This window comes from Saccopteryx bilineata, chromosome 2, assembly GCF_036850765.1.
Source record: "Saccopteryx bilineata isolate mSacBil1 chromosome 2, mSacBil1_pri_phased_curated, whole genome shotgun sequence".
NCBI classification, from domain to species: domain Eukaryota; kingdom Metazoa; phylum Chordata; class Mammalia; order Chiroptera; family Emballonuridae; genus Saccopteryx; species Saccopteryx bilineata.
This window is the reverse complement of record NC_089491.1, coordinates 352430168-352443110: the sequence shown is the minus strand read 5'-3', so window position 1 is coordinate 352443110 and position 12943 is coordinate 352430168. Positions and strand designations below refer to the sequence as shown.

The 12943-nt window shown below is 41.4% G+C and overlaps 1 protein-coding gene and 1 long non-coding RNA gene across 2 annotated transcripts in view; one reads left to right on the top strand and one right to left on the bottom strand.

Moving 5' to 3' along the window:
- Positions 1–12943, bottom strand: part of LOC136326582 (uncharacterized) — a 57085-nt gene that overhangs the window by 3795 nt on the left and 40347 nt on the right. The gene's annotated exons all lie outside the window — the stretch shown is intronic.
- PPM1D (protein phosphatase, Mg2+/Mn2+ dependent 1D) overlaps positions 1–12943 on the top strand; it is a 61427-nt gene that overhangs the window by 19721 nt on the left and 28763 nt on the right. Inside the window, exon 3 of the mRNA XM_066262745.1 lies at positions 3161–3285. Coding sequence (XP_066118842.1) covers positions 3161–3285 — 125 coding nt within the window. The remainder of the gene's footprint in view (positions 1–3160; positions 3286–12943) is intronic.

Below are 12943 nucleotides of genomic sequence, written 5' to 3'. Positions count from 1 at the left end.
GTTTAACTCAAAAGGGATAGTGAATGAGCAACTCTTTAATTTCAACATTAACAATGTTTTCTGATCTTTTTGTACTTGTTTCATTCCTCCCTGTGCTGTCTGGTATAGTACCCATTAGCCACATATGGCTGTTTATATTTATGTATAAATTAATTAAAATTAAATAGAATTAAAATTTCAATTTTGCCTGACCTGTGGTGACACAGTAGATAAAGCAATGACCTGGAATGCTGTGGTTGCCGTTTCAAAACCCTGGGCTTGCCTGGTCAAGGCACATATGACAGGCAACTACTATGAGCTGATACTATCTGCTCTTCCACCCTGCCCCCCTTCTCTCTCTCTCTCTCCACCTCCTCCTCCCTCTCTCCTTCTCTCCCTCCTCTCTCTCTAAAAATCAATTAATAAATATATATATATATTTTAGTAAGAGACACACACACACACACACACACACACACACACAGGAAGGAAGAGAGATGAGAAACATCAACTCATAGTTGTGGCACCTTAGTTGCTCATTGATTACTTTCTCACATGTGCCTTGAGGAGGGGTGGGGGCTCCAGCTGAGCCAGTGACCTTGGGCTCAAGCCAGCGACCTTGGCTTTCAAGCCAGAGACCATGGGGTCATGTCTATGATTCCACGCTCAAGCCAGCGACCTGGTGCTCAAGCTGGTGAGCCCACACTTGGGCCGGATGAGAACGCACTCAAGTCGGTTGATGTTATATCTACTGCACCAACTGTCTGGTCAGGCTAAAAATCAATAAGTAAAATATTTTTGAAAAATATTTTGTCGTTTGCCTGACCTATATTGGCACAGTGGAAAAAACATCTTCCTGGAATGTTGAGGTCATCAGTTTAAAACTCCAGACTTGCCTGGTCAAGGCACATTATGGGAGTTAATGCTTCCTGCTCCTCCCCCTTCTCTCTCTCTCTCTTTCTCTCTTTTTTTTTCTTTCCCTCCCCCCTACATCTCAAAAATGAATAAATTTTTAAAATCTTTTTAAAAAAATTTCTCATTTGTACTAGCTGCATTTGCAGTGCTCAGTAGTCATACATGGCTAGTGACAGCTGTATTTGGACAGTGAAGAGTAAACATTTCCATCGTCACAGGAACTTTCATGAGATGGATCTGCTCCAATCACTTGGCCTACCCTCATCAGATGAGCTTGTTTTCTACTTTAGGAAGAAGATTGAGGCTCTTCTTATTTTGTCATATTCATGGTTTTGCTTTTGCTCAGGAAAATATTGTTTTTCTCATTTATAAGGTTTATGCATTTATTTTAGCTTCTTTTAGGACTTTATTCCATTTGTTACCTCTTTTCTCTCTAGTATCTTTATTCCTTTGAAGTCAGAACAGAGATATAAAAGCCATAGATGGAAGGCCCTCCCTGCTTCTCACTTCAGAAAAATTAAACAAAGCCATATATGGAGGATAACCAGCTGGCTGCCCTAAGGTGTACAGCAGGCATTTCATAGTGACATTCATTTGGAGGTAGTCACCATTATTTGTCCTATCTTCAGTTTTCCATGTCGTAAAGTCAATTTAGTTTCAGTGTTACCAAGTTTAGGGGAGTAGAGTCACGCTACTCTAAGTTAACATAGTAGACTGATAAGAGACTCATGGCCAGGATGTCATAGGACTTGTCAGTCCGAAAAATAACTGACAAGAAGACCACATATTGTCAGCTGGCCTGCTATAGATGAAATAAATTTTCAGATTATAATCAAAGGGCTTCTGGGTGCACAAGGGACCTGAATGAGAAGATTTAATTAGATTATCTTGATGTCATCTGTCTTTGAGAGCCTTGGGAATGAATCATTCTGTCTTATAGCATGTATCTGTCAGATGGACCTAATATCAGGTAGACTAACATTGTTTCTTGGAAATTCTCTTTGCCACTTTACATCCCAACTTTTCTAACCTTCCAGAGGAACATTTTCTTTTATTGATTTAAAAAAAAAAATCAGGCAGGTTATGATTAAATTGATTTAAAGGTCAGTTTTCCTTTTTAATAATACCAGGCACAGGTTGAGAGAAAAATCTCTATTTCTTTGTTTTTCTGGTTTTTTTAAAATGTTTTTATGATTATAATTTTTTTGCTCTAGGACTTGACCATATTTTCATGTTCTAGGCAACCTAGAGTGTACTAATTTATCAGGGTGCCAGTTACAGATTTCTGTGGCTCCTTTGCCACATTTCTAGGATTTTTCTTATTCTGTAACTCCTAGATCTACATTTTTATAGCTCTTTCTCCAAAGCCTAACCTCACACTTCTAATTACAGAAATATATACATTTATAGATATTTTTATTAAGATATTTCCTATTTCTCAAATTAAAAATATTAAAAATGAAGTTCTGAGCACACTCATCTCTCAAAAATATATAACCTTTTCTTTTTAAATTTTTATTTATTTATTCATTCATTTTAGAGAGGAGAGAGAGAGAAGGGGGCAGGAGCAGGAAGCATCAACTCCCGTATGTGCCTTGAGCAGGCACGCCCAGGATTTCGAACCGGCTACCTCAACTTATCTTGTTCTTTTATTTTTAAAATGATATCTACTCATTTTTCTTCCCATTACTTTCATTCCATTCTGACTAGCCTACTTTAGTAATCTTCAAATTCTCTTCTTCTTTGTGTGTGTGTGTGTGTGTGTGTGTGTGTGTGTGTGTGTGACAGAGTCGGAGAGAGGGACAGAGAGACAGGAAGGGAGAGAGGTGAGAAGCATCAATTCTTTGTTGTAGCACCTTAGCTGTTCTTTGATTGCTTTCTCATATGTGCCTTGACCCTGGGGGTGGGGGGGCTACAGCAGATGAGTGACCCCTTGCTCAAACCAGATGAGCTCACACTCAGGCCGGCGACCCTCGGGGTTTCGAACCTGGGTCCTCCGTGTCCCAGTCCGACACTATCCACTGAGCCACCAACTGGTCAGGCTAAATTCTCTTCATCTTAATCTACCCTATTTTATCTTTCCTCTCTGAACAGGAACTTTGGCTTATTCATCTTTGTATCTGAAACAGATAAGTCATTTTTTGTGATAATATAATGTTTTTCTCTTTATTTTTAATTTGATTTAACATACAGAACTACCTTAATTGTTACGTTTTAGTAATTTAGAGTATTTATCTGGAGTATCTATGTTACCTCTATTTTTTAGTGTGATGAACAAGTCTGGGGTGAATCGTGTAGTTTGGAAACGGCCTCGGCTCACTCACAATGGACCTGTCAGACGGAGCACAGTTATTGACCAGATTCCTTTTCTAGCAGTAGCAAGAGCACTTGGTAAGTGTGGCTTATATTTGGTGAAATCACATAGGGTTTTTTACAATATGTGGTGGCAAAATAAAAGAGATTCTAAACCAGGGGTCTCAAACTCAACTCAGCATGTGGGCCGCAGAGCAAGATCACAGCTGTTCGGGCGGGCCGCACTAGGTCTACAAAAGGCAACTGTTACGCAACACTTTTCTCACTGCAGTTGAAAACAAAAAAAAATCAGTACAACAAGCACAATCGTACATGCAGTTTATTCAGTGTCACAAAATGACCAGAAACTGTAGTTCGCATCAAAACTGCTGTTAACTAAGCTAATATCTAGCTAGGATGCTAGAGAAATGAAAAATACAAGTAGGCCCCTAGGCTTACTTAATTTTATCCAAAATATTTTGAACTTGGCCCTGGCCGGTTGGCTCAGCGGTAGAGCGTCGGCCTAGCGTGTGGAGGACCCGGGTTCGATTCCCGGCCAGGGCACACTGGAGAAGCGCCCATTTGCTTCCCCACCCCTCCGCCGCGCTTTCCTCTCTGTCTCTCTTCCCCTCCCGCAGCCAAGGCTCCATTGGAGCAAGGATGGCCCGGGCGCTAGGGATGGCTCTGTGGCCTCTGCCTCGGGCGCTAGAGTGGCTCTGGTCGCAGCATGGCGACGCCCAGGATGGGCAGAGCATCACCCCCTGGTGGGCAGAGCGTCGCCCCATGGTGGGCTTGCCGGGTGGATCCCGGTCGGGCGCATGCGGGAGTCTGTCTGACTGTCTCTCCCTGCTTCTAGCTTCAGAAAAAAAATAAAATAAATAAATAAATAAATAAATAAACAAAATATTTTGAACTTCATGGAATAGTCTGCGGGTCGCACAAAATTGTTCGGCGGGCCGCGAGTTTGAGACCCCTGTTCTAAACTCTCATTTGGCACATAATGGGAGTAGAAATATGATATTATATTTTAAATACTTTAAAACCTAGTCCAGGGGAAGGTTAAAATACGGATTTTGATGCCAGTTGCTCTTTCATTATGAAGCATGTTCAATATTTTGCTAATTCCCATCTACAGTAAGAGATGTATATGTATGCCTAGGCTTGATGATATCTTTAAAACTATTTCTAAATGTTCTTCCCTAGCAACTCTTTATATTTCTTTTAAGGATCTTCAAAGGTATTTTTTTCTTTAGGTAGCCAAGTAAATTGTCTATGACAAAATAAAATAATTTCTGGTCTACCTGGCTTTGGAAGAAAGGCTAGAGGATTGTCGCTATAAAAGTCTTACCTTAGGTGTGGTAAATTTTATTCTAAAGAAACTTTATTCTTGGAGAACACTAGTTTTTTCCCTTTTTCTCCTTTTTTCTAACAGACACTTGAGTACTGACTGGTGCCAGGCATTGTGCTAGGCTCTGGAGAGATAATAAAGATGAACTGCCTGCCTTCATGGGGCAAGACTTTGTAGTTGGAAGGGCAGGCAATAAAGAAGTAAGCTTGTAAATGAAATAATTACAGATTAGAAAATACCATGAGAGAGAAACAGCGTCTTGTGATAAATAAATAATTCAAAAGGGGAAAACTATTTTAGATTGTGTAATGGAAATTCTCCTTTAGGAAGTGTTATTTTAGCTGAGATCTAATGGCTGAGAAGGAGCTGTTCCTTTATTATTATTTCTCACCAGATCATAGTTGATTTATTTATTTTTTTAAACTTTTTTTTTGTGACAGAGGTAGAGAGAGGAACAGATAGAGAGGAAGGTAGAGAGATGAGAAGCATCAATTCTTTGATGTGACACCTTAGTTTTTCGTTGATTGCTTTCTCATATGTGCCTTGACCGGGGTGCTACAGCAGACCAAGTGACCCCTTGCTCAAGCCAGCGACCTTGGATACAAGCTGGTGAGCCTTGCTCAAACCAGATGAGCCCGCACTCAAGCTGGCGACCCCAGGGTTTTGAACTTGGGTCCTCTGCGTCCCAGTCTGGCACTCTATCCACTGCACCACTGCCTGGTCAGGCCAGATCATAGTTTATTATAAGGAATATAACTGAGGAACGGCCTGATGAAAGAGATGCATAGGGCAAGGTATGGAAAAAGGAGGCTTTCATGCCCTCTTTCCAGGTGCTGCTCTTCTCAGATTTCTATGTGTTCACCAACTGGGTAGCTCTCTGAACCCCATAATTTTTCTGAAAAGAACCTATTTTTGTGGAGAGCCTATTGAAGACTATTCCAGGCATAAATTCAAATGAGGAAAGAGCTTGGCATGTTTTAGGAATTATCTAAAGGTTGTAGTTAATGAGGCAGATATGTGCCATGTGATAAATCTTAGCATTCTAAGTGTACTGAGAAGCAGTGAAAGATTTTAAGCTAAAGACTAACATCTGATTTACATTTTTGAGAGATTTTTTTTTTTGAGAGAGAGAGAGAGATGAGAAGCATCAACTCAGAGTTGCGGCACTTTTAGTTGTTCACTGATTGCTTCTCATGTGTGCCTTGACCAGGGGGCTCCAGCTAAGCCAGTAACCCCTTGCTCAAGCTAGTGACCTTTGGGCTCAAGCCAGTGACCATGGGATCACGTTCATGATCTCATACTCAAGCCGGCAATCCTGTGTTCAATCTGGTGAGCCCTCACTTAAGCTAGTGACCTCAGGGTTTTGCATCTGGGAGCTCAGCGTCCCAATTTGATGCTCTATCCACTGCGCCATCACCAGTCTCTTATTTCTCTTTGGTGATCAACTGTACATAGTACCAGTCTTCATGGAGCCTATAAGGGGGGTCAGGAAATTGATAGTAAAAATAAATGAGGCCCTGGCCGGTTGGCTCAGCAGTAGAGCGTCGGCCTGGCGTGCGGGGGACCCGGGTTCGATTCCCGGCCAGGGCACATAGGAGAAGCGCCCATTTGCTTCTCCACCCCCCCCCCCTTCCTCTCTGTCTCTCTCTTCCCCTCCCGCAGCCAAGGCTCCATTGGAGCAAAGATGGCCCGGGCGCTGGGGATGGCTCCTTGGCCTCTGCCCCAGGCGCTAGAGTGGCTCTGGTCGTGGCAGAGCGACGCCCCCTGGTGGGCAGAGCATCGCCCCTGGTGGGAGTGCCGGGTGGATCCCGGTCGGGCGCATGCGGGAGTCTGTCTGTCTCTCCCCATTTCCAGCTTCAGAAAAATAAAATAAAAATAAAATAAAATAAAATAAATGAGAAAAAGGTGTCATAAAGGAACCAAACAACATGAGGTACCAGTAGTTGGCAAGTGGGATAGTGAGGCTCAGGGGAAGGCTACTTTAGACAGGATGATCAGAGGACATTCCTTAAGAAGGTGATACTTGAGTAAGACCTGGAGAGAAGGGACAAGGAAGAAAACAGTCAAAGCAGAGCCATAGCATTTGCAAAGGCCGTTAAACAGTGCACATGGATTGGGGTAGGCGATGGGGAGCAGTTTAGGGCTTATCCAGTATCTTTTCCTACTCAATAATATCTGATTTCCGTTTGGGAAATTTTATCTCTCCTACTATGTGCAGTCTTAGTTTAGACATCCTTCTTCAGGGATTTTTGGTAAAATATATAAAATATCCACCATATCACACCAGTTATGTCACATTCTCTATCCTAGGATTTTGAATTATAAATTTAGTAAGGACAGAAATTAAAAAAACTGATTGGAATGATTTTACCCTCATGATAATGACATCCTTCAGCAGTGTTCACTACTATTCTGGGGTTTTTCTGCCTAATTGTTTGGAAATGCCCTGTTTCTGTTCCCAGTTCTCTAGCTTCTTGTTTATTGTGTGAGCAGCTACTTAATTTTTTTCTGAGTTGTTGTTTTGGGCTGTATTAACTTGAGTTGGAAATAGTTGCTCGCAAGCAAAGAATCCTAGTGTAGGAAGGAAAGAGTTGATGTCCACCCTCCCTTTTTGAAGTTTTTATTCATTTATTTTAGCAGGAGAGGAAGGGAGAGAGAGAAAGAGGACCATAGATCTGTTCCTGTATGTGCCCTGATCAGCGATGGAACCAGCAACCTCTGTGCTTTGGGATGATGCTCTAACCAGCTAAGCTATCCATCCAGGGCAAGGGTTGATGTTTTTTAAGGAATATGAGTGAAACCAGTGTGAGAGAGCAGAGGTAGACATATAAAGTGAAGATGGAGATGAGGACACTTACCTGATTAGGAAGGGCCATGCCAGCTAAGGAAAGGAGTTTGGTGAAGACATTGTGGCTTGTAGGCAGGAACTAAATCCTGCGAGGCTTTCTAGACCATGGTAAGGGATTTTATTTTAAATGCTTTTTGGGAAGGGATTGAAGAGTAGGAGAACTGTACCATAGAGGTTAAGAGACTTTGCAGCCCAAATTCCTAGGTTCCAATTCCAGTGCTGTTACCTACTGTATAAACTTGGGCAAATTACTTAGTATATTGTGGCAGTGTTTTTCTGCTATAAAGTGGGACTTACTAATGGAATTTACCTCTTATACTGTTGTGAGTATTGGAGGTCTTAATACATGTAAAATAGTGCCTGGCATATAGTAAGTGCTATTTAAATGTTAGCTATTTTTGTTTATTGATGTAGGAGAGTGCCATGGGTTGTTTTTTTGTTTGTTTGTTTTTGTTTTGTTTTACTGGATCATATGGTAGATTTAATTTTTTTGAAGAACTTCCACACTGTTTTTTATAGTGGCTGCACCAGTTTACATTCCCACCAACCTGATTCAGTTTGTTTTTAAAGGATTATTTTGGCTACAATAGTGGCTAAAATTGTAATAAAATTGGAGGCAAGGATACTATTTAATGGCCTAGGTCATTTAATGATCATATAAACATATGATACAATTGATCATCCAATTGTTAAGCAAGGAAAAAGAGGAGGAAGGTGATTATCAGCTGTTATTTTCATTTCAGATTGATGGTAAATTTGGAGTTGACTACTGCCATTTGTAACATAGTGACCTTTTAAAAAATATTTTTATTTATTCACTTTTATTTATTGATTTTAATGAGAGAGGGAGAGAGAAAAAGAGAGAGAGGGTTGGGGGAGAGGGAAACATTGAGTTGTTCCTCCTGTATGTGCCCTGACTGGCAACCACTGTGCTTTGGGATGATGCTCTAACCAACCGAGCTATCTGGCCAGGGCACATTAGTGAGTTCTGAAGGAGGGCATGGGAGGCAAGGACTTAATATTAAAGAATAGAGGGTTTTCTTTTTTTTAAATGAGGAACTTGACTCATTGGACTGAAGCAAGGTCTTACTCTAGGTTCAAAAGTTAGGTGATCCTTCAGTTTAAAAAAGTAGGTTCCAATGTTATATATGTGAAGTATGTGTGCCAAACATTTTAAGTAGGCCATGAAACTCTTAGAGCAGGGGTAGTCAACCTTTTTATACCTACCGCCCACTTTTGTATCTCTGTTAGTAGTAAAATTTTCTAACCGCCCACTGGTCCACAGTAATGGTGATTTATAAAGTAGGGAAGTAACTTTACTTTATAAAATGTATAAAGCAGAGTTACAGTAAGTTAAAGCATATAATAATAATTACTTACCAAGTACTTTATGTCAGATTTTCGCTAAGTTTGGCAGAATAAATCTTTATAAAACAATTTACTATAGTTAAATCTATCTTTTTATTTATACTTTGGTTGCTCTGCTACCGCCCACCATGAAGGCTGGAACACCCACTAGTGGGTGGTAGGGACAAGGTTGATTATCACTGTCTAGAGGAAGAGAAGGAACAGGTGAAGGATTGGCAGAAAGAGCAAGAAAACCAACTTGTTTTTCTGTTTCATACATTCCTACTGAGTTCAGGGATACCCCTCTAGAGTAATTCAGATAAGAATTAATTCAACCCCTGCTTAAATATCTTTAGTAATCTTTACTTAATGTTTCAAAGTACAGACACACTCTTGCATTATTGGGCAGCTCTAATTGTGAGTTATAATCTGCTTTTATGACATTGGCTCTAGTTTTGTGGGCTGAATCAAAAACTGGGCAGTATACTTATTTTGGCTTTTGCATAATGATACGTATTTACCTACTCAGTATTAGTTAGCATGTATCCCTGGTCTTTGTTCTAGGCTAATTTTAGACCCTTTATTATTCTTATCATATTCCTTTGGTTGTTGGCTTCAATAAATGTGGTTCCAGATTTGAGGGTTCTCTGCAAGATATGATTTGACCACTTTGAAGTACAACAAAAATATTTAGTTCCTGCTACTTAAGTATGGTACCCCTAATAATGGAGTACTGGAATCCTGGCTATCATTAGCTTTTAGTAATTACATAAAGTCTACCGGAAAGTTCTGTCCGTTTTTGGAATAAAACAAAATACAAATTTTTCTTACTGTCAAAAACTTTATTAAGTAATATAACTGCCATTATTAATGATTTCTTGCCAGCGTGAGGGCAATTTATATATCCCATTTTTGAAAAATGTTTTATCTTTTGATGCGAAAAATTGAACCAGTGCTTGTTTGATATCTTCTTCACTTTTGAATTTTTTGCCCTTCAAAAAATTTTGTAAGGACAAAAACAAGTGATAGTCGGAAGGTGCTAAGTCCGAGGAATATGGTGGATGCAACAGACATGCTTCTGTAGCATTTCTTCCTTGTTGAAATTCTTAAAAATTACATTGGCATAAATGAACTTTATCAGTAGCCATGGGTACACTATGGCTTCACACATAAGACTAACGTGAATCAACTTTGTTTTAGTTAATTTGCTACGTCAGTATGTATACATTAAGTGATAAAAATAGAGAGGCAGGCCCTGGCCGGTTGGCTCAGCGGTAGAGCGTCGGCCTGGCGTGCGGGGGACCCGGGTTCGATTCCTGGCCAGGGCACATAGGAGAAGCACCCATTTGCTTCTCCACCCCCAACCCCTCCTTCCTCTCTGTCTCTCTCTTCCCCTCCCGCAGCCAAGGCTCCATTGGAGCAAAGATGGCCCGGGCGCTAGGGATGGCTCCTTGGCCTCTGCCCCAGGTGCTAGAGTGGCTCTGGTCGCGGCAGAGCGACGCCCCGGAGGGGCAGAGCATCGCCCCCTGGTGGGCAGAGCGTCGCCCCTGGTGGGCGTGCCGGGTGGATCCCCAGGTCCCCGGGCGCATGCGGGAGTCTGTCTGACTGTCTCTTCCCATTTCCAGCTTCAGAAAAATACAAAAAAAAAAAAAGAGAGAGGCACACACATGCGCCAAATAAACATGTGCTTACATGTCGAAACTTGTGATAGAAACGAACAGAACTTTCTGGTAGACCTTATACAACATTTATTGACTTACTAAGCTCAAATCTGTATTTTTTTAAATGAACATGCTATCAGGTTAAGTTTCTCTGTTATATACCCTGTTGATATTTATTGGGTTGGTATGAGGAAAGAGAGATAAGAGACTGAATAATAGCAGCATTAGATGACTTTCTTGCAGAATGTATTATTCAGTGTAAGAGGTATTCATTACTAGATTTGTGTATATTTAGAGAGAGTGATCTTGATTGATATAATGCTCTAATTTTTTCCTTGGCTCATTTCAAAATTTGTTAATTACCTGGAGAAAAAAATAGAATGTTATAATCAAAATAACTTTTCTTCAACTTCCTGTTTTCACTTTGCATTCTTTTTGAGATTTATCCATGTTTGTAAATGCAGTTCAAATCAATTGCTCTACATTCAGTTTTAATATGAAACTGTATTTTCTTCTTCCATGCCTTGATTGGTGGACATTTAGATTATATCCCTGCATTTGCTGTTATGAAAAATGTTGCAATAAATATCTCCTTGTATACATGTATGAGATGTCTTTAAGGGATACATACAGCCTGACCAGGCAGTGGCGCAGTGGATAGAGTGTTGGGCTGGGACCTGGAGGACCCAGATTTGAGACCCCAAAGTCGCCAGCTTGAGTGCAGGCTCATCGGGTTTGCAAGGCTCACCAGCTTGAGCCCAAGGTTGCTGGCTCAAGCAAGGGGTCGCTCGGTCTGCTGTAGCCCCCCCCCCAGTCAAGGCACATATGAGAAAGCAATCAGTGAACAGTTAAGGAAATGCAACAAAGAATTGATGCTTCTCATCTCTCCCTTCTTGTCTGTCTGTCCCCATCCGTCCCTCTCTCTGACTCTCTCTGTCTCTGCCACACACACACACAAAAGATACAAACAATATGATAATATTTCTTCTGTAAACAGGGAAGGTTACTTGAGGTAGGAGGTAACTGGCCTAAAGGCTCTAGCCACACATGTCCCACCCTACTGACCCTAGGTCACATTCAACCCATCCAAGGTATACCAGTTGGAAAGCTCAGTAATTTATAGATATAGAAATCCTCAGCATTATTAGATATTGCTGTTTCTCCCCAAAGTGATAATGTTATGTTATTAAATTTTTTTTTTTCCTGAAGTTGGAAACAGGGAGGCAGTTAGACTCCCGCATGCGCCCGACTGGGATCCACCCGGCACTCCAACCAGGGGGTGATGTTTTGCCCATCTGGGGCGTCACTCTGTTGCAACCAGAGCCATTCTAGCGCCTGAGGCAGAGGCCACAGAGGCATCCTCAGCGCCCGGGGCCAACTTTGCTCCAGTGGAGCCTTGGTTGGGGGAGGGGAAGAGAGAGACAGAGGAAGGAGAGGGGGAGGGGTGGAGAAGTAGATGGGCGCTTCTCCTGTGTGCCCTGGTGGGGAATCGAACCCGGGACTCCTGCACACCAGGCCGATGCTCTACGACTGAGCCAACTGGCCAGGGCCAAACTCTGCAGTTTTAAACATTTATTATCTCACCTGATTTCTGTGGCTCAGGAACCCAGGTTTGCTTAGTGAGATGGTTTTGGCTTAGGGCCTCTCACATGGTTTTAATCAAGATATCAACTATGGCTGTGATCATCTGAAGTGGGGGATTGGACATTTATTTCTAGGCTAGGTAACTCACATGGTTCTTGGCAGGAGGCCTCTTGGTAGGGCTGTTTGATGATGTGTCTTTATGACAGGCAGCTGGCTTCCCCAGGGTGAGTGACTCAAGAGAGAATGTTATAGTGACACATCACTTCCTCCATATTTTATTTGTTAGCACTGTGTCACTAAATCCAGCCTGCCCTTAAGTGGAGGGAAATTAAAGTCTACTTCTTTTAAAAAAAGTGTCAAAGAATTGGTGCACATATTTTAAAACCACATACAGATTTACCACTTCTTCATGATTGTTCATTCATTCACCAAATGTTTATTAAATGCAGGGGTCCCCAAACTTTTTATACAGGGGGCCAGTTCACTGTCCCTCAGACCATTGGAGGGCCGGACTATAAAAAAAACTATGAACAAATCCCTATGCACACTGCACATATCTTATTTTAAAGTAAAAAAACAAAACGGGAACAAATATAACATTGAAAATAAAGAACAAGTAAATTTAAATCAACAAACTGACCAGTATTTCAATGGGAACTATGCTCCTCTCACTGACCACCAATGAAAGAGGTGCCCCTTCCGGAAGTGCGGTGGGGGCCAGATAAATGGCCTCAGGGGGCCGCATGTGGCCCGCGGGCCGTAGTTTGGGGACCCCTGATTAAATGCCTACTGTGTGCCAGGTACTGTTGTAAGTGCTGGGGAATTCTACAACGAACAGACAAGTAAAAAATTCCTTGACCTGTGGAATTTAGAATTTACTCTATTTCTAGTAGGAGGAAATAGATGATACACTAAAATAAATAAATAGAAAGTACATTGTGTTATATAGTGAAAAGTGCTACTGTGAAA